The following is a 27,541-nucleotide window of genomic DNA, read 5'->3' on the forward strand; positions in this document are numbered from 1 at the left end:
CTTGCCTGAAATAATCTATGTAAATATGCAAACGGGTTTAGAGGAGCCACTAAGCGTTAAGCGCAACATTGTTCTACGTCTGGTACGAACATCTATATTCTGAGGCGATATGGAAACCACAGGTTGCACTGCTTACACTCTGAGTCGTAAATGTTTATCGCAACTGACAGTCTTGATGATTATCTGTCCACAGTATCACTTGGTCGAGCGTACGCGTACCGAACACGGCGCGGATGATTGTTGATGATGCGAAAGCCGAATGATCGAACGAAAGTTGTTACGCGCGCCACGCATACACAGATTCCTTTTGGTACCAGTCCTCCTTGACACTAGTAATGATACAACTCTGTCCGTAAAGTTAATTTTTCAGATCTCAGTTCTCACTTGTACGAACATGCTCGTAATCGGCGCGAGTGATTGTTGATATTGCAGAAACGCGTTGATCGAACGCACGTCCTCACGCTCGCTACAAAACACTGGCACTTGACTGCACTCTTTTGTGGTAACTAATGTTTGCTGATTCACATTAGTTCATTCTGAAAGACCAAACACGGCGCGTATGACTAATACTATACGGTACGCCACACAGCGAGGGGATACACAAATACGTTATCAGCGACACTGCTCATTTTTAAATTACTTCTTTACGCACTTTCCTCTGAATCATTTCCATATTTTATCACTTTACTGTAATAGCACTTGTAACGACACTTCAACTTCCATACTAACAACGCCTCTCACATGCAGAGCTACACACTAAACAACATAACAGTACAGTGTCCAGCGCTCGAGTCTCTACAGACGCGGCTGCCCGCAAAGATATCCGCAACCAAGCCAGCGATGTGACAGTACCGGTACGCTTACATTCCCACACGAAAAAGTTTTCGAATTGTCGAAGAGAATGTCGAAATCTAGATAATTCCCTACTGCAGGGGGTTAAAGAGATGGTGTAAGGGAAGGGGGTACATTGCCCCATCCCACGGGCATAGACTCATTGCTACATTGTGAACCAGATGTGAGTTACTCACAATCATGGAAACATAAGGAACAATTGTCAAATACGCTAAAATTTACATAATAAAAGAACCCTGCGTACAGTGCAGCCTGTATAGCAAAACACAGTTATAATAAAGTGGATAAACAAAGATTTCATACAAGAAGACACAAGAATATTAAGTCCCTGAAATAGAAAGTTTACAATTACAAATACTATAGGTTAGATATGATACACTGGTGCCTGAAAGAAGGAGATAAAAAAAAATAGTAGAAAACATACGCGTTCACTGCTACTCCAAGTAGACAATATCACCGGTGGCACTCTTAGGCAAAAACTAAAGAACCTCCATCAGCACTACGCCGTCAAAAACATAGGAAAAAAAATATTTCAATTCTCACAACACTGCATCAGAAGGGAGCGTTCTTTGCAATGAAAGAGGTGGGGGTTGACTGTAGCATCGATGGTGCGCCGACTGGAAGACGTGCAGGATAGTCGTCAGCTCGCCACACTCGCCTCGCGGTAATCCGTCCATCGGCGTACGTGAAACAGATTGTCCTCGCAGTGCGTATTCAACTTATCCATAGTCCGTTACTACTACTGTAAACATTACAATGTTCTATATGACATAATAAAACACACAAGCTAATAACAAAAGAATATATGGATGTCCACTAAGTTAAATTTAGTTACTAAGTGAATGGTACAAAAAATAATAGTACCCATTAAGGAGGAAGTAGTAAGAAACTTTTAAATGAAAATATTTTGGGTAGCACAACCTATAGACACTAATAATCACTCAAACCATATCACTGTATATACAAGAAGAAATGTAATACATATAATCTAGATTAAACAGATAGAAAGTGAAAAGAGAAAAAAAATGATATTGCAAGTGGTGGGAACACAATCTAGTTAAATCTCACTCGATTAGAGTATCCTCATAAAACCTCATAATAATCAGGAATTAATGTCTGTACTTAAGGAGAATAGCAGCTGAGATGTGTACAGTTTCCACATGTCATCAGGACAATCAGTCACTAATCTTGCTCACTATGGTATGGCTAATGTTTTCCACATGGTGTTTGCCCTCATGGCATGAGGTATGCATCTTCGAAATATGTTATACACTCTTTCCACTTGCTATGTTTCCAGTTTTGCATCTGGTCATTCGATGCACAGTGCCTTGAATTCTGATATTCGTAGCTGCCACGGTCGTCTCTATGATCACCATCGCGACAGGAACCACCGTAATGCCTCCTGTGATTATTATTATTCCTATGTCGTCCATTATGTCTATCATGATCGTTTGAATGGTCATCTGTATTGGGTTCGTAGCTCCTTGACAGGATGCTATTACCTTCTCCTCCCGCTATTACACGTGACTCATACAACATGTCCAACTGTCCTGAGGCTGACTTCATTGCCTCTGCGTCATCTCTAGGGGTTACTAGTAACTCATCATTAACTCCTGTCGGCAGTTTACTTATGGTCGGGGACACTGTTGCTTCTGTCGTCGGTGGTTCCTCTCATAATAATCTTGAAAAAATTTCTTTAATTTCAGGTCACACCCTGTCTCAAACCTTCTGCCTTGGTACAGACTGTTGTGTACTTCATTTTGCATCCGTCGCGACCAATATCGTAGCAAAAGTTCCTTTGATATCTGCGTTTACAGTGTTTCACTTCCTCATCTAATTGTTCGAAATGCTCGTCATAAACCTCCACCCTTTTCGTAAGTTCTTCCTTCACTACTTTGACATCAGATTCTACGAACGTTCTCCTCAAGTGGAATGGTAACTTAATTTATTCTTTGATGACTTGATTCAGCCCGCCTTTTTGGAGCCTCATTAGTCTCGTCAATATTTTTATCGAGTCGTTCATTTATCTGTTCTACCGATAGCTCAATATCTTCCTTTAACTGTTTGTTATCAGGCTCTACCGATCGCTTAATCTCTTCCTTTAATTCTTTGTTACCTTGCAATAATAATTCCTGGTTATCTATTAATCGACTAATATCTTCTCTTTGGCACTTAATATCTTTCCTTAATTGTTTGTAATCATTCAATATTGTTTTGAGCATGTCCACGATAGACAGGTCGGGCATAAGTTTACACTCATCCCGTCTGGGCGTCTCCATGATTGGTGACGACACTGCATTACGACTTCCCAGCTCTGTTGATATACTACTGTCCACTATACCGGAATCCTTCGACATTTCACTACTACTTGCTTCTGATTTTGTCTCCACCTGATTACACGTTTATCACAGGGGGCGGAAGCAAAGACTCGTGTAAAGCTATTCTCAACATACAACCTTGAGCAATTGGTTAGAAATCCAAGTCGAGATGGGAACATATTAGATATTTTGGCGACAAATAGACCTGATATTTTTGAGGAAGTTAAAAAACAAACAGCGTAGAATTCTCATGTTTGGAAAAGCGAATAAAAGTATAATTAATGAATGTCTTGATAGTGAGCTTCAAGCGTTCACTGCGAGACACAAAGATATTGAGCATCTTTGGTCGAAATTTAAAAGTATTGTCCACCATGTGCTAGAAAAATATGTGCCTAGCAAAAATATAGGGGAGGAAAAAGGATCCATCTTGGTTCAACAAACATATTAGGAAGTTTCAGAGAAAACACAGAATTTAGCACAGTCGTTTTAAACGTAGTCACTAGCCCGCTGACAAACAAAAATTATGAGAAATGAAAGCAGCTGTCAAAAGGCCAATAAGAGATTCTATTAACGAATTTGAAAGCAATATTTAATCTGCAGATTCTAAAAATAACCCACAAAAATGTTGGTCGTACGTAAAATCTATGAATGCTACAAATGATTCAATACCTTCTCTAGCTGACTGTACGGGTAATGTAACGGATGATGATAAACAGAAGGCCGAAATTCTAAACCTAGTTTTCAAAAACTCGTTTACGATAAGGGACAGTAGCACCATGCCCCATTTCAATTGTCGAAGAAACGCAAGGATGGCTAACATAGTGTTTAGTGTATCTGGGATTGTGAAACAGTGAGATCCTTAGACTCCAGGAAGGCATCTGACCCAGACGGTATCCCCGTAAGATTTTATGTTGACTATGCTACAAATATAGCACAAATCTTATCTATCAGAGATCATTGGAACAGAGGAAAGTTCCACGGGACTGGAAGAAGGCACAGCTCATAGCAATCTATAAAAAGGGTATAAAATCGGATGCAAATAATTACCGGCCAATTTCACTCATATAGATTTGTTGTAGAATCACTGAACATATTTTGTGTTCAGACATAGTGACCTCCCTAGACTCTGAGGAGCTCATCTGCTTAGACCAGCACGGTGTTAGGAAACAGCGGTCATGCGAGACACAGCTGGCCCTCTTTGTGCATGATATACAACAGGCTCTAGATACTGGCTACCAGGTCGATGCTTCGAAAGGCGTTCGACTCAGTTCCGCACCGTCGCTTGCTCATAAAAGTGCTCGCTTACGGTCTATCCGATGACATATGCGGTTGGATAGAATGTTTTCTAACAGATAGAGAGCAGTATGTCGTCCTGGATGGGGAGACTTCAACAGAAACAAGCATAATTTCAGATGTGACCCAGAGCAGCGTAATAGGTCCGCTGCTTTTTACGATTTACATAAATGATCTGGTTGGTGGTATTGACAGCAGCATTCGACTGTTTGCCGATGATACTATAGTCTACTGGAAAGTAGTATCCCACGAAAGTTTCGAACAAGTCAGTGAGGATTTGCAGAAAATAAATGCGTGGTGTAATGACTGGTAGTTATCTCTCAGCATTAGTAAGCGTAACCTAATGCGTGTAGCAAAGCGAAAATCCCATTAATGTACGAGTACAAAACAAATACCCAGTCTTTGGAAGCTGTAATATCCGTCAAGTATCTGGGTATGACTATTCGAACTGGTCTCAAATGGAACGATCAGATTACACAAGTAACGGGTAAGGCGAACTCTAGACTGCGGTATGTTTGTAGAATCCTGAAGCGATGCAGTCCTTGAACAAAGGAAATTGCTTACAATACTTTAGTTCGTCCAGTCTTAGGGTATTGTTAGTCTGTATGGGACTCATACTAGTTGGGTCTGGTTCAAGAGATTGAGAAGATCCAAAGAAGAGCGGCAAGATTTGTGACTCGTACATTTACCCATCGCGAGAGCGTTACAAATCTCATAGAAAGTTTGAAGTGGGACACACTTATGATTTAGAGCATATATTATTACCACCAACTTTCAAATCGCGCAATGATCGCCATTCAAAGACAAGGCAAATTAGAGCTCGTACTGAGGCGTTCAGACAGTCGTTTTTCCCTCGCGCGAGTGGAACAGAGGGGGGGAATATGATTTTGGCGCGAATTTTGCCCTCCACCACACACCGCTTGGTGTATATATGTAGATGTAGAATAAATAATCACCGTCTTTATGCTATTACTGTTTTAATATCCCGTGCTTGCATTAATCCATTCTGAGAATGAAACCTGACTGATGAAGAGACAACAGTAACTGACAACTAAACGGGACGTTCAGTCGTTTAGTCCAGGCTCTAATTAAAGTCAGCTTTAACTTGAACATTAGTTAAAGTGTATCTTATATGGCGAAGTGTTTCGAGGGATTATAGCAACAGACCACACAGTACAGAGAAGAAACATAAACAGTAAGAAAATGCCCTCGATATCCAGCGCTGTGGTAGGTCAAGAGTTGTGGTCACCGTCTTGATAGACAGTCCTAGCTAGACCGGGCTGTATAACAACTCAGGTAGACTGGGCTGGACCGGAGGCTGGGAGCCGGGCCCGACATTCCAGGCGCCGCTGGCGCGCCACGAGTTAACTCTGCCGCGGGCACCGAAACCAACTTGGGCCGTGAGTTACTTACCGCTCATTGGCGCGAGGCGCTGCCTGCCCTACAGGGCAACTTGAGGTAGCTCCGCGGCGGCAGCGGCCGGGCGCCCACTTGCTGGTATTCCCTCGGGCGCCCTGACAACTGTCAGCCGCAAAGTAGTTGCATTCTGCAGAACGGGGCAACGTGTCTTACCACCAGAAGTGAATCATCTGTATGTGTGGATAAGCTCTGTGCATAAAGTAATACATTGCATTACACGTTCATATACAAATTTGATAAAATTGGTGTACTGTGGTTCCGTAGAAATGTTGAGATCTGCATGAAACTAACCTGACGGTGTGTGGCGGAGGGTACTTTGAGTACCTCTATCGGTTCTTCCTTCTCTTCCAGTATCGTATTGCTCGAGGAAAGAAGGATTGTCGGTATGCCTCTGTGTGGGCTCTAATCTCTCTGATTTTATCCTCATGGTCTCTTCGCGAGATATAGGTAGGAGGGAGCATTATACTGCTTGACTCGTCGGTGAAGGTATGTTTTCGAAACTTCAACAAAAGGCCGTACCGAGCTACTAAGCGTCTCTCTCGCAGAGTCTTCCATTGGAGTTTATCCGTCATCTCCGTAACGCTTTCGCGATTACTAAATGATCCTGTAACGAAGCACGCTCCTCTCCGTTGGATCTTCTCTCTCTCTTCTATCAACCGCATCTGGTACGGATCCCACACCGGTGAGCAGTATTCAAGCAGCGGGCGAACAATTGTACTGTAACCTACCTACTTCCTTTGTTTTCGAACTGCATTTCCTTAAGATTATTCCAATGAATCTCAGTCTGGCATCTGCTTTACCGACGATTAATTTTATATGGTCATTCCGTTTTGCGGGCCGTAGTGGCCGAGCGGTTCTAGGCGCTTCTGTCTGGAACCGCGCGAACGCTACGGTCGCATGTACGAATCCTGCCTCGGGCATGGATGTGTGTGGTATCCTTAGGTTAGTTAGGTTTAAGTAGTTCTAAGTTCTAGGGGACTGATGACCTCAGATGTTAAGTCCCCCAGTGCTCAGAGCCATTTGAACAATCATTCCATTTAAATCACTCCCAATGCCTACTCCCAAATAATTTATGGAATTAACTGCTTCCAGTTGCTACCTGCTATATTGTAGCAGGATCTTTCTTTATTTTTATTCGCAGCACATTACACTTCTCTAAATTGCGATTCAACTGCCATTCCATGCACCATGCGTCAATTCGTTGCAGATCCTCCTGCATATCAGTACAATTTTCCATGGTTGCAACCTCTCGATATGTCACAGCATCATCCGAAAAAAGCATCAGCGAACTTCCAGTGCTAACCACATTTATGTATATTGTGAATAGCAACGGCCTATGATACTCCCCTGCGGCACACCTAAAATCACTCTTACTTCCGAAGACTCCTCTCCAATGCGAATGAGATGCTGCGTTCTGTTATCTAGAAACTCTTCAATCCAATCACACAACTGGTCTGATAGTCCATATGCTTCTACTTTGTTCATTAAACGACTGTGGGGAACTGTATCAGACACCTTGCGGAAGTCAAGAAACACGGCATCTACCTGGGACTCCGTTGTCTATGGCCCTCTGAGTCTCGTGGAAGAATAGCGTGAGCTGGGTTTCACACGATCGTCTTTTTCGAAACCCGTTACTCCGGATTCTCTAGCAGTGCATCGGGCGACAGTCAGGTTGTTGCTCATCACTGGCTGGGGCGTCTCTAGATATGTCTTCGCCCTGGAAGATCGTTGACTGGAGTTGAATAGTCTCTAGTGATGAGTCCCGCTTTGAACTCAGCCCCCATGACCAACGAAGACGTGTCTGGAGATACCCCAGTCAGTGGTGGGATACCAAGCTGACGGGCTCTCGCCATACGGCCCGACAACAAGGAGTAGTTGTCTGGAGTGCCATTCCTTTTCATAGTATGACCCCTTTGGTTGTCATCCTCAGTACCTTTACAGCAAAGCGGTACGTCGACCTTATTCTACTCCGAGTTCTGTCGCCCTCCGTGGCAAGCCATCCTGGGCTTACATTTCGGCACCAGTACACGGTGAGAGTTTCTACTGATTGTCTTGGTGCTTGACAAACCTTACCTTCGCCAACAAGATCGCCGGATCTCTCCAACTGAGAACATTTGAAGCATTATGGGCGGGGTCCTCAAATCAGCTTGGGATTTTCATAATGTAACGCTACCATTTGGCAGAATTTGGCACGATATCCCTCAGTAAGACATACTCATCAATGAACGCCAAGCCGAGTAACAGGTTACGTATGAGCCAGAGGTGGACAAACGCGTTATTGATTAGCTGGGTTTGTGAAGCTCTTTTTCTTCAATAAGTCATCCAATTTTTTCTGAGATTGTAATCATTAGTCTCTCTGTAGATATAAATCGCAATTGCTATTTTCCGTCTGATTCGGATAATTTCTTCGTTGCCAGTTGTTTCTTACTGCCTTAGAACGTATTTTGGCAGAGCTTTATTGCCTGTACTGCCATCAGTTCTCTCACAGGATATGCCAGGGTCCTTCAGCGAGGCACAGTGTACGGTTTTTCAGAAAAAGTTCTATACATAAGATTTTAATGTTTTCTTATTAGCATTAAGCGTATTAATAACTGTAAGCGACATCCATGAGTGAAACAGAAGGGAAGTGTGTGACCTACAATGCTCACAACAGCACGAAAATGAGGTTACAACATATATCGTTCATTGTAAAAATAGTGGTATGAACAATTCGCGTACAAAATTCCGCATCTTACCAGGTGATCGCAAATTACAGATGTAACCGCGAACTTCGGTAACACGAAGAAACAAACTATCGATATAATAGGATGAAAAACACACAGATTTCAATATTGTACCTTAGTGACATATTTTCCTCTAGTTAAATCATTACACTTTATGAAGGACAAACTTTTTCCATTGACCTGGTAGCGTTGCTCAGCTATTCTGTCCTTAAAGCGCACTCGCATTCGGGAGGATGACGGCTCAATTCCGCGTCCGGTTATCCTGATTTAGGTTTCCCGTGATTTCCCTAAATCGCTCCAGGCAAATGCCGGGATGGTTCCTTTGAAAGGGCACGATCGACCTCCTTCCCCGTCCATCCCTAATCAGATGAGACCCATGACTTCGCAGTTTGGTCTCTTCCCCCAAACAGCCCAAACCAACCTTAAAGCGCAGGTGTGGGATGTAAATGAAGTGGTCAAATTAAAGTGGAAGAGAAAAATATGAATATCTGACCAAACCCACCTTTTCATATTCAACGTCAATTCTGCATTCAAACATTCTTATATCATTCTCCACACAAGTTTCATTTCCCATGATGACATTTGTGTGTCACTGTTAAACGTGCCTTTTGGTGAGAGTATTGTAACAAAGACTTCTGTGTCGGTGCAGAAAGTTGGTTCTACAGCACGAAGTGAAGTTTGGTGATGATGTGACAATCGTGTGACTTTAATTACCGTTTTCCTTATTGTTAATTTACAAAATCTACGGTTTTTCTAATGTAGAGCTTATATTGCCTAAGGAAATTCATATCAAACCGGTTGACAATATAAGAACGTAGGCTTCCGCGGCCGGTGTCATAGTGATTAAAATTCTTCTGGGTATATGCCGCGCATTGCTAAAAACTAACAACAACAATAAACTAAAACCGAAGTTTCGGCCGAATTGCAACGGACTTCCTCAGGGCACGACTCGTTTTGCATGGGGATAGGTGCTTCTATTTATTACAGACTATCGATGTCTGACGTCACTGTTGTAAAACGTTTAATTGGCCCTCTGATATGATTGGGTAGTCATGACGTAAGGGCAAATGGAGGGAAAGAAGCTATTCGTGGATGTCCATGTCGTCAAACAGCTGTAGAGCAACTGTCAGTCCACTTCCACGCACACCAGGAGGAAAACTTGCCGACCAGAAGCCGAACGCTGATTGGTGGACAGCTACCAATCGATGACGACCGGAGGAGGAGCTTCGCTTTTGCATTTTCATCAAAAATGATACACATAAATTACATTCGATGGTAGAAGACATTAAGCTAAAGTATGGAACGATACATGTAAGTGACGTCCAGACGCACAGCTCAACGTACTTTTTTAATGCCAGCTGAAAAAGTAGCACTGGAAGTATTCCATTAGATCATAGCGATATGATCAGAGGCATAAAACTGTATTGGATTCTAACTGATTGTAGGAATAGTTATCCTCCTTTTCACACGAAAAGCAGAAAAGAGGGCTTAGGTGGTTTGTTCTGCTTAAGCTCCTCAGGTAATGGGCGCTTCACACCGCGGCTGTTTGGCTGCGTGCAGCTTTGACGGAAGGCTGAGGGGGCATAGGAGGGCAGGGTGGCAGTGGCCGGCCGGCATACGTGTTCCTGCCAAGACTCGCTCCTGTCTGGACGTGACGTCATGAGAGCGGTTGTATTACTCTCAAAGGGCAGTCAGCTTTGTACACATATTTACATGTGGCGTGTGTACCACTGAACGTACAGCAGAATGCAATACACCAACTTGGAGAGCAGAGTGAGGTGATTCAGCTGATGTACAGGGTAACCAGAAACACTATGAAAAGCTTGTAGGGGTGTTGCAGGGTAGGTTGTGCTGAGACACAGCTGTTGACAAAAAAAGACGTTGCTCCTCTCCCGAGTTAACTAGCATTAAAGTTAGTCAATCAGGCCATTGCACTCACAAATTCAAGTGGCCCACCAGATCCAATCAGTGTCAGTTGTTCTCATAGCGTAGATGACACCGTATGGTACTGCTCAGCCTTTGGCTCAGGTTCGATCCTTACCACCATCGTAAGTCCTAATTTTGTACCGTTCCCTTTTTCGGTTTTAGGAAATGAAACAATCCAATAGAATGGAATTTTCACTCTACAGCGGAGTGTGCGCTGATATGAAGCTTCCTGGCAGATTAAAACTGTGTGCCCGACCGAGACTCGAACTCGGCACCTTCGCCTTTCGTGGGCAAATGCTCTACTGACTGCCTTCTAGGAAATTTGGAAGGGAGGAGACGAGGTACTGGCGGAATTAAAGCTGTGAGGACGGGGCGTGAATCGTGCTTAGTCGGTAGAGCACTTGCCCGCGAAAGGCGAAGGTCCCGAGTTCGAGTCTCGGTCCGGCACACAGTTTTAATCTGCCAGGAAGTTTCGGAACAGTCAGATGCTTGTCTCTGGCGGGCCACTTGAACTGGTGTGCACATTGGCTTGATTGACTAACTTAATTACTTGTTAACTCGGAAATGGCCCAACGTATCTAATGTTTTCTTAATTATCCGTCAGACAAACCAACCCAGAAACACACTCACTTGCTTTTCAGACTGTTTCCGACAACCGTCCGTAGACTGACAGAGCAAATCAGATATTTAATTGATTGTCGAGCCAAAAAGGAATCTCTAACGAATTTTCCCAGTATCTTTAAGAACAATTTAAGGGTGAGTGTACTATATGAAAGCACCCTTCAAGACGCGCTATTTACATTGCACTCTCCAAATTGCTTTCTTATAGCTTCCCACTGCAGTTTGTTTCAGGAAGCAGTGCCATAGCTGAGGCAGTCCGCAGCTCATGGTCTACTGCCTAGCGTTGCTGCCTCTAGATCACGGTGTCCCAGGTACTATTCCCGGCCTTCTCGGGGAATTCCTCCTCCCGGGGACTGGGTGTTTCTGTTGTCATCGTCTCATCATCATTCGGGAAATACCGAGGCTGGGAATGGGAAGATCTGAAATTGTACGGGCGCTGATGGTCACGATGTTGATCCCCACAAACCAGCATCACAAACCAGCATATCATCGTAGCTGAGGTATCCAATGGCCTCCACTGTGTTGTCATCCAGCAACGCTGAGAGAGTGCAACATCGGCCGTCTGGTGGCGCATCGCGAGACATCCTCTCTCAGTGACTTCAGTCCTAGAGGCCTCCTAGCTACAGCCGCGAGCGTTGTGGTGTGGATCGCACCCACCAGCACTGTCCAGGAGGTGGCAGGCAGAAGGCGTACAGGCAGTGACCCACTGTCCTGTGTTGATGACGGGAAAACTGCTTCTCGGGGCTGTGCTGACCCAATGTGTTGGCTGCTCCAGTTCCCGTTGTTTCAGGGCGGACTGCCCCTTCACAGAGTCCAACTGCAGTCCATGAATACCATTACTGATGGTGCTGCCAGTCTCGCAGCCCAATGGTTGTACAGCTACATTACAAATACTAGCGGATCCAGGATAAAATGACTAGGTATCTATACGCTTTCGTGCTGCATTTGGTTGTGCTTTTGCTGTACCCTGCAGCACGTATGCTAAATGCTTCCACAGCTTCCAGCTGGAAAGGATTTGGCTTTCATCTGCTCAGGTACTACTATGTCAACTGTTTCCATACCTCACCAGTCTGGTTTGCCTCACAACATTGCGACAGTTGTGTTGTATTTTGTAAGACATAACATCCTCTATTTCCTGCAGGTGGTGCTACGGCGCCCGCATCTCGTGGTCGTGTGGTAGCGTTCTCGCTTCCCACGCCCGGGTTCCCGGTATCGATTCCCGGCGGGGTCAGGGATTTTCTCTGCCTCGTGATGGCTGGGTGTTGTGTGATGTCGTTAGGTTTAAGTAGTTCTAAGTTCTAGGGGACTGATGACCATAGATGTTAAGTCCCATAGTGCTCAGAGCCATTTGAACCATTTTTTTGGTGCTACGGAAATCTGCTTCCTACTCTGCCCATTTATGACCAAATATAGTCAGTGCCTTACAATATATTTATTTACATGCATAATTAGCCAGTGATATATGATTGAATCAGATGTTTAATTAAATTGAGTATAAATGACACAACACAAATACAGGAACATAATGCCAGTATCTGTTGGTAAATGTAGTCACACGCCATAACCAACAATTAGATTGTAAGTTTTTTATGTTTAATTACAGATTTTAACTACATCATTACAATTTTTTCATAGTTTAACATATAATTGAAATTCCATTGGAGGTACATAAATTTGGATAACAACAAAGCTGATGTGCCATATGCATATATTGCAAACGTTCGAGACACAGCTAACAAGAATTGAATACAGTTCTTGTCATCCGTAACGTGCAGTTACTGTAATTAAGGTTTTAGATGAAATACTAAAACACGAAATTTGTTTTTGTATGTAATTTTAATCAGCACTTCAGCACGCTGGTACTGAGACATTTAGTTTTAAGATTGCATGTACTCATATGTCTAAAAAGATGTATTTTAGACTAGTGACACCACTTACCCGCTGAATGACATAAATTTATTTGAATTCCCGAGTTAGTGGTACTGCACTCGTAAAAAGGGCGCCACCACCTTCGCTTTGGACAGTCAGGGCAACTAACTAGCAGAGACCGGTCTATATCTCTATATGCGTTGGTTCTGGCTGCACGATTCTAACATTTAGAAAATATTACTATGGGAGTTGCGAGAAATTTAAATAATTTTTGTGGTAGTACAGTGTTGAAACTGAATACTTTTACTTCTGCGAGCACAGAATAGTTTCTTTAGGGATCGGATGGACTTGTGTTTTTGATGAGTGGACCTAGTCTCCACTTAGAATAATTCCACTGTAAATTGGACTTCAAATATTTTCGCAGCTGATGATATTGGAATAATTTCATCGACTGTTAGATCGTCTTCCCTGAACATACAATATTTCTGGAATGAAAACACCTGCACTGGAAATAAACTGCCAGTGTTACCAGACTTATTTAAAATATGTAGTGGATTTTGAACTACTATAGGAGGGCTCAAGTCATTTTAGACCTGAGCAGCTGCATCACGTACGTTTTCACCAATCTGCCATTTAGTTTACGCACGGATTGAATAATCTGTGAATGATTTTAAACTTTGAATTCGTTGGTTGAACATTATTTCCATGATCCAAATTAACAAACATTGCATCCTGATTTACGTATCATGGACATTTAACTTCAAATTTTTAACGAGAAAGCAACATGTATGAACTACCAGACCCCACGACACTGGGTCACAGAACATTATTACAGTATACTCCCGTCCTTCAGCTGACCCTGAAACCCGTATCAGCTAACATTCTGACCGAACGAACACTAAAGGAAATACATGTGTCAGTTCATTGACTGATACACATTACAGATGTCAGTGACATATAGAGTACATTTCCGTCAATAAGTAGACGCAGAGGCAGATATTATGGGATCAAAAGTATGCAAACACCCGTATGTAATGTGAAATTGACATCTAGATGTCATGAGAGGTAAACCCGCCAGTGGAAAAGGACGTGGGGAGGTTTTGTTGTCGGTGGAGAAACCGTAAGAGCAGAATGATTTGGTTATGGTTCCTCGGTGACTTCGAACGTGGACCAGTCATTGGTTATCACTTGAGTAACAAGTCCATCAGCGACATTTCAATCCTTCTAAAGCTCCCTAGTCGATTGTTGGCGATGTGATGGTGAAGTGCATCCATTAAGGAACAACCACAACCGAACGAAGACCGTGCAGATCTTAAGTAATTACAGACAGGGAATGTCGAGGTCTGCAGAAGGTGTGCGCTAAAATCGCATGAAATCAGTGAAAGGAATTACTCCTGAGTTCCAAAGTCTTACCAGCAGTCTATTTACCACCGTGACTGTCAGCAGAGAGTTACAAGGAAAGGGGTACAATGATGGAGCAGCTCCTTATAAACCACTCATTCCGATAGTCAACGGTAAGCGGTACTGGAAGTGGTTTAACCAGTGATACCTACTGAGCCGTGTGCGGCTTTCGTTGATGCCGTTCATAGCTTGACATCTGGTAGTAGCGATAGTGGCGTCACGTTTCCTTAGTGTGTTCACTGGCGCCACTTCGTTTGCTCGATTTGTCTCTCCGTGAGCGCTTATCGATAGCATGTACTGTGGAGCGGCCTCTAGTATTTACACGTCGTCTGTGTCGAACGAGTGGAGTTGGGACGGAGCAGCAGTGAGGTCCGGAAAGTCAGTACTCGCCCGACCGCTGACGACACACATGCACTGTCCGATGGAAGGATGTGGTTGCGAGAGTGCACGACCACGTCATGATTTTTAGTTAAATGGACCATGATATTCGAGCAGTGCAACTTTAACCTCTCTCTCTCTGTGTGTGTGTGTGTGTGTGTGTGTGTGTGTGTGTGTGTGTCCGCCCGTCGAAGTGACCTCATGCCAGTAAGTTGACGATTTATGCTGGGATCTTTTCCGTGCCTCACTTGAGTGGGGACGGGCGTTGGTTGGTCGTTCGGTCGGTCGTCGCAGTGGACGACGTGCATTGGGTCTTACGATCGCTTCTGTCTTCTCTGTGTTTGTGCCGACTTATAGTTCGTCCGTGTTGTTTCACAGTGACTGGTTTTAGTACTGTGAGTTGTTGGTGGAGTTGTTTTCCCGGATCCGTGTCTATCTTGTGGTTTTGAATGAGCAGCTTTGTTAATGCTGTCTGCGTACTGGATTTGGTGAGGGGTGGTGGCGAAAGGGACATCAGGTCGGTTTGGGGCGCAGCAGCGAGCAGGTCCGTGTAGCGCCAGGGCAAGCCGGGGCCGCTGGCGGCATGCTGCCGCTGCCGGATCGAGGAGGGGCAGCTGCGAGAGCGACGACCTTGTTTCACACCGAACCCTGGACCTTTAAATTGAGTGAACAGGTAACTGCTAATGCATCGTCGACTATTCTGAGATCTCGTCTTTGGCCGGCGGGTTGTTGCTCCCAGGGCCGCTGAGCCTGGTGGCGACGAGTGAAGTGTTTCGAGGTGGTGAAATATTGCAGCCGTCTTTCTCTATTGGTTATTCATCATTGAATTTAGTAATATTCTTATTAGTGAAGTGCAACCAGCGATATTTTCTGCCTTGTGGTCGCTAACGCTCCAGTTACCTGCCCTGGAGGTTAGCGTACTTTTCTAGCAGTGTACCCTTCCTCGTCGTGTTGATGCTGTCCGACACGGCGTGTAGTTCGACAGCCTCTTATATTGTACTGTGCATTTTTTTTGGAAGGTCTACCTTGGTTCTAGTGTTTCCTTCGGCACTGGGTCTTTTCTGAAGAAGTAGTGCTGTCTTTCTCTTCGCCCTTGCCTAAAAATATTCCATCGTTGTACTGGTGATCGGACGTTAGGCGGATTGGTTAGTCGGGCGGGCGGCGCTGAAGCTGCCTCTAGTTTGAATTGCCATCCTGTTATGTGAGTACAGCTCTGGGCTGCCTGTCTCACCTTACCTTATGTTTGAGTTACCTTCCCAGGGCGACCCTTGGAACACTTGCTGAGACGTGCTTCTCCTGAGTTCTTAGAATATGATGTTTGTTTTAAGGATATTTGTAATTTTCTTATTATTGTTGGTGTGGCCTTCAGCCGAGCAATAATTTCACCTTTTCATAACAAGGCCTTCAGCCGTGTTACAGTAAGCTTTTTAAAGCAAATTTGTTTGAAAAGCAAGGTATTTGTTGAGATGAGTGTTATATGGAATTGTTTTCCTGATTTTGAATTCAGGCCTTCAGCCGTTTGTTGTTTGAGGATATTGTTGGTGCCCTTCGGCCCTAAAATTGTGGAATTTTTTTCCTGCGATAAGGTCTTCAGCCGTCATACACTCAATTTTGTCTTTTTTAAGAGGTTATTTAAAAATTTTAATTTCTTTAAATAAAGTGTACGTATTTGTTGTGGAACCGAGAATAACTGATTACGGCGCTGTACACAATCGTAACTTTATCCTGCCCCATCCTGAGAATCCAGCTCTCATGTCTGGACACTAAATCGGAAACGAAGAATAATTTTGAATTATGAATCACGTTATATCTTGTGGAAATCCAAAAGAAGGGCTTGGGATTTACTAACGCGTGAAGAATGTTAGATGCTGCCATGTATAGAGACAATATTGAAGTACAAAGGATGTTGTGTTACAGTATGGGGGTGTTTTGTGGTAAGAATGTGGCCCTCTTATTGCTCTCAAGGAAAGCCTAAATGCTTAAGAATATAACCACGCGTTACAAGACGGATTACTGCTTATAATAGAGAAACAGTTCGGAGACGGTGATTGTATCAGCAGAACAATCCACCTTGTCATAATCCAGCATATGTGCAACAATGGTCTGTGGACGATAAGATTCCTGAAATAGACTAGTCTCACCAGGTCTCGACCTGACTCCGGTGCAATACCTTTGGGACAAGTTACAAAGTCAACTTTAAATTAGATCCAAGCGTCCGGCATCACTATCTGCACTGGCTTGAGCAACTGCGGTTCAATGGGTTGCCATTCCTCTACGGTAATGCAATCACCTAATTGATAGTGTGCCCTGCATAGTTCAAGACGTCATAAAGGTGAAGGGTGAGGGAACCCCGCGTTAATGTCCATTCATTTGAGTCCCAGTGCTTTTGATGAGTTAGTGCACACCCCCTTTAAGGTGTAAATAAAATATAATTGATAAGCAGCAGGCAGGTTTCCCAGTAAGGCATTTGGCCTTGTGGAAAATTGTCCACAACAGCTGCCATGATGAGCATCACACAGTGCGTATTACGTATAGACCTGCCTCTGTAGCGATAGGTTTGTCGTTGGTTCGTCACACAGGCCACAACTTTGCTGGGATTTCTGTCATGTATCCTATTGACAGATGAGGTTACTTTTATAAGGGACAGTTATCGTCAATCTTCGCAACACCGAACTGTGGGGTACACAGAGTCCCCATCACGTGATGGCAGTGAATCGTTAGCTGTGGTTCAGCTTCAGCGTATGGTTGGGGGATGGGTGGTTACCTCTTTACGGGTCTGTGATCCTTCACAACGCCTCACATGCACTGCGTATCTCCATTGCCTGCAGGTCACTCTGCCTCCACTGCTGGAAGATGTACCTTTGGCGGAAGGAAGGGTAAATCTGCTCCAGGTCACAGCCTTCGTAAGCGTGGAGCTAAAACAGTAATACAGATAGAATATTCCGGCTTGCCTGTTGTGTTCTCTTTTCTGCTTTCAGTCGTTGAAACCTACACTGTCAAACATCTTTCATCTCTACTTTCGACGACCTCCCTTGAGGCGCATTTATGACCAGTTGTCGATATGATATTTCTTCCTTCTTACCTTCTCAGCGATAGTTTCCTCTAGTATGTTCCCATTTTGCAAAATGACCTCGTATATAGCATAATGTTTACCTGAGTGGTACCATCTTGAAATTGTAGGAGGTGAGATCTGCGTCGTTACGACGTACAGTGCACAATTATCCAACGTAGTCTTAATTCCCTTCTCATGCTACTATTGCCGTGGAACTTGAGCTTATATGTTTTTATAGCTTCTGGCCTTCATGCGCTTAGCTTGAGAGTCGGAGGAGAGAGAGAGAGAGAGCGAGAGCGAGAGAGAGAGAGAGAGAGAGAGAGAGAGAGAGAGAGAGAGAGAGAGAGAGAGAGAGAGAGAGAGAGAGAGAGGGGGGGAGTGGGGGGGGGAGGGTAGGGGGAGGGAGGGAGAAAGCTAAGGTCTGATGATCTCATCCGCTGAGGTCCCTCAAGTTTCTATACTCTTGTATCCCATCAGCTCCCACATTTGGATTCCTTGACACTTGAGTCGTTACAGCAGACATTCTGTCACTGTACGTTGTCCGTTGATTTTAATCTGGTATATCAATTTAATAACTTTTTCAATTTTTTCTTACCTTGCGCATTTCTCACAATCTTTCTTCATATGTCCACGTTATGTCCTTTCGTCTGACGTCGAGAGATATCTTCGTGGTATTTAGCCAATTACGGCTCTGTCGCAGATAACGTGGTAGTGATCAGTAGGGAGATCCCGGGAGGGAAACGTCGGAGCCGGCGCATACAGTTTAAGCGGAGGCGAGGACGGCGGCAGTTTCGCAGCCGCTCCGGAGCCGTTCGCCAGCCGTTCTCGTGCACTCGCGGCAAATTGGTGCCCGCTACCCGCTCGCCGCGCTCCGCGCCGCCTGCTCGCCCGCTACCCGCTCTGCGCGCCGGTAGAAGAAGCCGCGGGCCGTGTCAGCCCAGGCCGGCACGGCTATCGACCGGCGTGTAATGTCCCTGCCTGTACCAATCCCCGGCCGGGACGATTACGGCGTTTAGCCGAGTGCTTCCCCATCCAGGGCCTCCTGCAACAGCGCCGGTAATGGCCCCAGTCAGGCCAGGGCGGGCCCAGGGGGCCGCGTCTCCAGACGCGCTCCAGACCGACACTCGGCAGTGTCTCTTTCTATCATCTGGACCTCTACTGTTTGACGAGGGCAGCTCCTCAGGACACGCGTCTGCAGGAGAACGTGCAAAGGACTCCAGAAGACGTCGCGCAACAGAAGAACTGATAAAACGTGGTTAAAGATTATGAATGTGTAAAGACGAAATTGTTGAGTACAATGAGGATACTTGACAAAAATTAGGAAACAGCGGAAAAAACATAATTTTCATCTACGAAGGTATCACAATCGAAAAGTCCTTTTTTTAGTCTTCAGTCTTCTGAATGCTTTGATGCAGCCCGTCTGAATGTCTTTCTTATGTCAATCTCTTCATCACACAGTAACACTTGCACTGTGCGTAGTCAATACTCGTTTGATATATTTCAATCTCTATCTTTTTCAACAGTTTTTACCCTCTAAAACTGCCTCTAGTGGCAGGGTAGTTAATATATTATTTCTTAACACACCCGCATAGCTACACACCAATACCCTTAACACCAGTTTGCTCCAGAATTCTTGAACATGTTCTGACCTCGAATTAATAAATTTACTTGAGACAGAAAAGGTTCTGTCCACAAATCGTCACGGTTTTTCAAAGCACCCCTTGTACGAAACTCAGCTTGCCCTTTTCTCATGTGATATCCTGCAAATGTGGATGGACGGCAAGAGACTGATTCTACACTCCTGGAAATTGAAATAAGAACACCGTGAATTAATTGTCCCAGGAAGGGGAAACTTTAATGACACATTCCTGGGGTCAGATACATCTCATGATCACACTGACAGAACCACAGGCACATAGACACAGGCAACAGAGCATGCACAATGTCGGCACTAGTACAGTGTATATCCACCTTTCGCAGCAATGCAGGCTGCTATTCTCCCATGGAGACGATCGTAGAGATGCTGAATGTAGTCCTGTGGAACGGCTTGCCATGCCATTTCCACCTGGCGCCTCAGTTGGACCAGCGTTCGTGCTGGACGTGCAGACCGCGTGAGACGACGCTTCATCCAGTCCCAAACATGCTCAATGGGGGACAGATACGGAGATCTTGCTGGCCAGGGTAGTTGACTTACACCTTCTAGAGCACGTTGGGTGGCACGGGATACATGCGGACGTGCATTGTTCTGTTGGAACAGCAAGTTCCCTTGCCGGTCTAGGAATGGTAGAACGATGAGTTCGATGACGGTTTGGATGTACCGTGCACTATTCAGTGTCCCCTCGACGATCACCAGAGGTGTACGGCCAGTGTAGGAGATCGCTCCCCACACCATGATGCCGGGTGTTGGCCCTGTGTGCCTCGGTCGTATGCAGTCCTGATTGTGGCGCTCACCTGCACGGCGCCAAACACGCATACGACCATCATTGGCACCAAGGCAGAAGCGACTCTCATCGCTGAAGACAACACGTCTCCATTCGTCCCTCCATTCACGCCTGTCGCGACACCACTGGAGGCGGGCTGCACGATGTTGGGGCGTGAGCGGAAGACGGCCTAACGGTGTGCGGGACCGTAGCCCAGCTTCATGGAGACGGTTGCGAATGGTCCTCGCCGATACCGCAGGAGCAACAGTGTCCCTAATTTGCTGGGAAGTGGCGGTGCGGTCCCCTACGGCACTGCGTAGGATCCTACGGTCTTGGCGTGCATCCGTGCGTCGCTGCGGTCCGGTCCCAGGTCGACGGGCACGTGCACCTTCCGCCGAACACTGGCGACAACATCGATGTACTGTGAAGACCTCACGCCCCACGTGTTGGGCAATTCGGCGGTACGTCCACCCGGCCTCCCGCATGCCCACTATACGCCCTCGCTCAAAGTCCGTTAACTGCACATACGGTTCACGTCGACACTGTCGCGACATGCTACCAGTGTTAAAGACTTCAATGGAGCTCCGTATGCCACGGCAAACTGGCTGACACTGACGGCAGTGGTGCACAAATGCTGCGCAGCTAGCGCCATTCGACGGCCAACACCGCGGTTCCTGGTGTGTCCGCTGTGCCGTGCGTGTGATCATTGCTTGTACAGCCCTCTCGCAGTGTCCGGAGCAAGTATGGTGGGTCTGACACACCGGTGTCAATGTGTTCTTTTTTCCATTTCCAGGAGTATATATTCCTATTGAAACGGAACTTGTTGTCCTGTTCCATATTTTCTTGAATAAATCCTGTCACATCATAACTATTGCGAGTGCTTTTTATTCAGTAGAAGTAATTACTCTGGTAACATACAGAAGAGAATGGAACAAGTGTTTATTCATTCATTCATTTTATGTGTGCCACGTTTCCTAGTTGTCATTCCTTTATGCGACCTGGTTTGTGTGATTGAGATAGTTAATGAAAGCTTTGTCAAAGGTTGTAGCTGAGCATGTGTAGAGCTTCGACCATTCATACTAGAAGACTAGCCTTGCTGTGCAGAAGCTATAGGTCTGGTGTGGCTCCAACATAAACCACGTGACTGTTGGCAAAACGTGGCGGGATTTCAAATCATCCGTCTGTCATCCTATGGTTGTATCGTATTTTCCCCACATTTCTCAATTGACCGCCAAACGCTTCCAACAAAAATTACTTTTTTATTTGCGAAAAATTATGCCAGAACTACATTTGACCTGGATTTGTTCACAGTACCATTTATAAAATCTAACAAATACACCGAACGCCACTCTGGTGGGCAGCGGGGCGAAATTGCTATAAACTATCGAGTGAAGTAAAATGTCGTTAAAATTCTTTTAAACAGTAAGAGTGGGCTCGTGTCAAAACTTTAAACATTGGATTCGCCGCGTTTTGAGATCTAGTTACTTATAAAAGAAAATTGGATATGGGAATTATGTCAACTATAGATGCCAAAATTGTCGACTTTAGGAGCAGGTCCATTTTAGAGTATCAATTTTAGGTGCACATCAAAGGTGCACTTCCCACTATTTTTACAAAAGTTTAAACTATCAGTTAAAAAAATGATATTTTAGATGAAAGGTGAGACTTTGAAGTTTCAGAAAATAATTTTGGAGCCTAGGTTTAAAATGACAGACACTGTAAATATATATTATAAATATACATTGTAAATAATAACTAACCTATCAAAAGACTTCTCCGCGAAGTAATTCGAGCAAAGGCCCGTATGTGCAGATGGCTTAAAGTTTTTCCGTTTCAGGGCCTGTATCCAAAGCTGCCTTCGGTTTACATCCTTAGGGAACCTTTGAGTAGGAACAAGAAACAATTATACTTACTTCTGCAACCGAATTATCACAGATACTTTCCAAAATGTAATATGAGTCTGAGTTTACAGGCATCACTTTCAACACTTTAATTTACGTGATACTCTATTTCACGTGTAAAAAGCATATAAAAGTCACATCAGCAGACTTCAATAAACGCATCTGCACTATCATAGAAACACTTACACGTGAAATGTAATGCCATTTCCCCCGACAAAACGCTGAGTACAGCCATAAGCGCAACACGAAACAACCATGTTTTGCCAACATTCACGTGACTTCAGCCCAGAGATGTTGGAGCCACGAAAATGACGTCAGGGCCAATCTATTTGCTACGGTCACAGGTTCGAATCCTGCCTCGGTCATGGATGTGTGTGATGTCTTTAGGTTAGTTAGGTTTAAGTAATTCTAAGTTCTAGGGGACTAATGACCACAGCAGTTGAGTCCCATAGTGCTCAGAGCCATTTGAACCATTTTTTGAAGCCAGTCTATTATATTTATGGTCGAAGGTGTAGAGTGGTTCTATGGTAGGATAGTACCAACCCCCTAAACGTGAGCAAGTTTAGTAAAGATGGTGGGCAAGTCAGGTCAAAGAGCTCGCGAAGTCTCGCGGTTCGGCTCTGTTAGGTTGGCGATTCTTCCCCCCACCTTTAAACGAAGTTCGGTTAGGCGAGGTGTCCGGTCGTCTCTTGCTCCTGGGGCCCGGCATTGAAACAGACGTGGAGACGCAGCTCTCGATTTGGTCAAGTAACAAAGGTAGTAGATTGTGTGAAATCTGTTCAGCAATGAAGTCCAGTTGTTCAAATCAGATGCAAGATAACCACTAAACCCACATAAGGGAGTTTATTTTCACAGTTTATTCACAATTCAGTTGAACTTTACATTTGGACTTTGGTCACGCTAGTACCATGGGCCTTAAGCTCACGGTAATTATTATTGCTCTCCGCTTAACGGAAATTCAATCATTAAATGTGTTTCAATCTGCTCTTTCATTTTCAGTAATATTTTGGGGGATTTTTTATTTATTTTATATGTGTTTCCTTTGTGGACTTGTTTTCGCGCCACGTGGTAGGTCGGAGCAACCGCCACATTGATTCTGTGTAGTTTCTAACTGAAAATGTGTTGTAAACGAATGATAACCATTCGATGCTGCGCGAGTGTAAATAGCGAAAGAATAATCACGTGTTTCCGTATTTTTCTGGATTATTCTTGCCCACTGAAATTTGGCCGCGTGTGAAGTGATAACTTTTCGTGTGCTCCCTCATAACTATTTGATTTGTTGGCACTGTTGTGCATTATGGAATATACACGGTTTAAGCGCGTTCATTTAGCAAAGAATCTGATTTTAATGTCCTTTGACTTGACAAAGACTTCTGAAATTCTCTCCCACCCTGACCTGGGTCATTTGTAGCGTCTTTGCTCAACTTGTTTTGCGTGCCCAATAGCAATTTAATACAATAAGCATGGTTTTCGGTGTAATTGTGTGTTTCTAGAAAATTACGTCGAAGCCGGGTCTGCGCTCCAGTCTCGCATTCGATAATTGCGTGGCTGAACTGAACGATGTTAACTAGCGAGACCAATTGTGTACATGTTCATTGCAACAGAAATAAGTCCAGTAGTTTAAACGCCATTGATGCTGAATAAATATCTTTTAAGCCATATATTTAACGAATTATTTACTCCGTCATCATAAAGAATAGCTCAAAGTCAATACCTCAGTCGAATCCTAATTTTTACTGGTTGCTCAAAACCTTCCACTCGAAATTATTAATACCCGGAAATAAGTTTAAGGGGCCAGTAATTTCGTGGACCATACGAACTTGAGAATCCATTTACTGCAGACGGTAGCTTACAGGAGACGTAGGCCAGAAAAGCAACGACAACTGCCCTCCTAACAGGTCCAGTCGTACCAACCACACCTAAAGGAGCAGTTCACAACATGTCTCCACGATTAGTTGTCGCGTTGCAATATATTCCCGGAAAACGTTTGAGATTGTTCCCTACTGCAGATTGTAAAGAAGGTACGAGCACATGGAATATGTTCCCAGATTTGTTAATGGTTCGAAAATTTCTTAAGCATTAGAACCCAGTATGTTGTTCTGGAGGGCGAGTGTTCATCAGAGACAGAGGTCTCGTCACCAGTGCCCCAGGGAAGTGTGATACGTTCGCTATTGTTTACTACATACATAAATGATCTGGCAGGCAGCGTGAGCAGCAATCTGTTTGCTGATGTAGCTATAGTGTGCGTAAAGGGCGTCAACGTTGGATGACTGTAGGAGAAATCAGGGTAACTTAGACAACATAAATGGCAGCTAGCTGTAAATGTAGAAAAATAGAACTTAATGTGGAATACAGCATTAGTAGGATAGGGGCATTAGGTAGGCCCATTAGGTGGCAGGGGTAAAATACAGTAAGCGAAAGGCTATTGACAAGTTGTACAGAAATCAGATGGCAGTTATAAGAGTCGAGGGGCATGAAAGGGAAGCAGTGGTTTGGAAGGGAGTGAGACAGGGTTGTAGCCTATCCCCGATGTTATTCAATCTGTATATTGAGCAAGCAGTAAAGGATACAAAAGAAAAATTTGGAGTAGGAACTAAAATCCATGGAGAAGGAATTAAAACTTAGACGTTCGCCGATGACATTGTAATTCTGTCAGAGACAGCAAAGGACTTGGGAAGAGCAGCTGAACGGAATGGACAGCGTCTTGAAAGGAGAATATAAGGTGAACATCGACAAAAGCCAAACGAGGATAATGGAATGTAGTCTAATTACATACGGTGATGCTGAGGGTATTAGACTAGGAAATAAGACGCTTCAAGTAGTAAATGAGTTTTGCTATTTCGGGAGCAAAATAACTGATGATAGTCGAAGTAGGGAGGATATAAATGAAGACTCGCAATGGCAAGGAAAGCGTTTCTGAAGAAGAGAAATTTGTTAACATCGAGTACAGATTTAAGTGTCAGGAAGTCGTTTCTGAAAGTATTTGTATGGAGTGTAGCCATGTATGGAAGTGGAGCGTGGACGATAAATAGTTTAGACAAAAAGAGAATAGAAGCTTTCGAAATGTGGTGCTACAGAAGAATGCTAAAGATTAGATGGGTAGATCACATAACTAATGAGGGGGTATTGAGTAGAATTGGGGAGAAGAGAAATTTGTGGCACAACGTGAGTAGAAGAAGGGATCGGTTGCCGGGACATATTCTGAGGCATCAAGGGATCACCAATTTAGTATTGGAGGGCAGCGTGGAGGGTAAAAATCGAAGAGGGAGACCAAGAGATGAATACACTAAACAAATTCAGAAGGATGTAGGTTGCAGTAAGTACTGGGAGATGAAGAAGCTAGCACAGGATAGAGTAGCATTGAGAGCTGCATCAAACCAGTCTCTGGACTGAAGACCACAACAACAACAGCATTAGCACTGTCCTGCTTGACACGGTCACGTCGGTTATATATCTGGGCTGACGTTTCAAAGCGATACGTAATGGAACAGTATGTGAGGGAACGCGAAATGTCGACCGGTTTATTGAGAGAATTTTTGGGAAGTGTGGTTCGCCTGTAAAGATGACGGCATATAGGACGATAGCGCGACCTGTTCTTGAGTACTGCTCGAGTGTTTTCGGGATCTGTACCAGGCCGGATTACAGGAAGATATCGAAGCAATTCGGAGGCTCGCTGTTAGATTTGTTACCAAAAAATTCAGTCAGCATGCAAATGTTACGGAGATGCGCCATCAACTCAAACGGGAGTTTTGGAAGGGAATCAGATGCTCTTTTCGCAAGGCACTCTTGCAGAAATTTAGAGAACCATCACTTGAGGCCGACGCAGAAAGGTTCTATCGCCACCAACACACATAAAGGTAAAGGACGAGGTATTAGAGCTCGTGTGAAGGCTTCTAGATTGTCGTTTTTCTCTAGCTCTCTTTGCGAGTGGAACAGGAAAGGAATTGACAAGTAGTGGTATGTGCCCGCCGCCATGCACCGTACGGTGATATGTGGAGTATGTATGTAGATGTAGTGTCTTTCATATGTTTCTTTCTTAGTCGATTTTTCGGCGAACCTCCTCACTTTCATTAGCCACATAATTTGTAACATCCTCTATAGCGCTACCTATCAAACCCCATGTTTCTATTCTGTTCCTGTTTCTCCACAGTCTATGACTCATTACCACACAATGTGTGTTCCAAACGTACTTTCTCAGACTTTTCTACTTCAAATTCAGGCCCATGATTGCTACTAACAGTAGAACTAAAACTACTCACCAGCAATGCTCTGTTTTTCAATGTTAGTCTGCTTTTTGTATCTACTTTGGTTCAACCATCATAAATTATTTTCCAGCCAAGATATCAGATATCTTAATTTCATTTATTTCGTGGTCCCCAATTGCAATGTTAACTTTATGGCTAATCTCACTTCCAACACTCCTCATTACTTTCCTCTTCCTCCGGTTTGATCTCAGTCCATATTCTATATTCATTACCCTGTTCATTCCACTCTACACGTTCTTTTATTCTTCTTCAGTTTGACGGAGGATAGCAATACCATAAGCCAATTCTGTCATTGACATCTTTTCACTATGAATTTTGATTCCACTCCTGAATCTTTCGTCTACTTCGACCATAACATTTTCAGATACAGAGTGAGCAGCAGGGTCGAAAGACTACGTTCCTGTCTTACATCCTTTTTTAATCTGAGCACCTCGCTCTTGGTGTTCCATTCCCATTATTCAATTGTTGTAAACATTGTTTATTACCCATCTTCTCTTGTACATTACATCTGCTTTTCTCATAATTTAGAACATCTTGCACCATTTTACATTATCGACTGCTTTCTGTAGGTCGACACGTTCCGAAAACAGATTTAGATTTTTCTTAAGTCTTGCTTTCATTATCAAGCGCAACATCGAATCTAACTGTCATATTCGTTTACCATTCCTGAAGCCAAATTGATCGTCGTCTAACAGATCCTCCATTTTTCTGCTTTGACCTATACGTCCTTCTACTCGTGCTCAAGAACTTGGGTGAGTGGGGCGTTAAGCTGATTCTGTGGCAGTTGTCCGACTTACATGTCCTTCCTATCTCGGGATTATGTAAATGATATTTCTTTGCGAAATCTTGAAGATACGTATCCAGTCTCGTAGATTATACACGTTAATTTGAATAGTCATTCGGTTGCCATTTCTCTCTCTCCATCCCTCCCTCCCTCTCTCTCTCTCTCTCTCTCTCTCTCTCTCTCCCCCTCTCCCCTCTCCCCTCTCTCTCTCTCCCCTGATTTTAGTAATTTCGGGGGAATGTTATCTATCCAACCTGTCTTACTCGATTGCTTGTCTTCCAGGGCTCTATTGGACTCTAATACTGGAACCCTTATGTTT

The 27,541-nt window shown here is 44.2% G+C and overlaps 1 protein-coding gene across 1 annotated transcript in view; it reads left to right on the forward strand.

Annotated features, from left to right (window-relative positions):
- Window positions 1-27,541, forward strand: part of LOC126267899 (uncharacterized) — a 182,012-nt gene that overhangs the window by 26,995 nt on the left and 127,476 nt on the right. Inside the window, exon 2 of the mRNA XM_049973210.1 lies at window positions 5,760-5,863. Within this exon, the coding sequence (XP_049829167.1) occupies window positions 5,760-5,863 (104 nt within the window). The remainder of the gene's footprint in view (window positions 1-5,759; window positions 5,864-27,541) is intronic.

Source organism: Schistocerca gregaria, chromosome 4 (genome assembly GCF_023897955.1).
Source record: "Schistocerca gregaria isolate iqSchGreg1 chromosome 4, iqSchGreg1.2, whole genome shotgun sequence".
NCBI classification, from domain to species: Eukaryota; Metazoa; Arthropoda; class Insecta; order Orthoptera; family Acrididae; genus Schistocerca; species Schistocerca gregaria.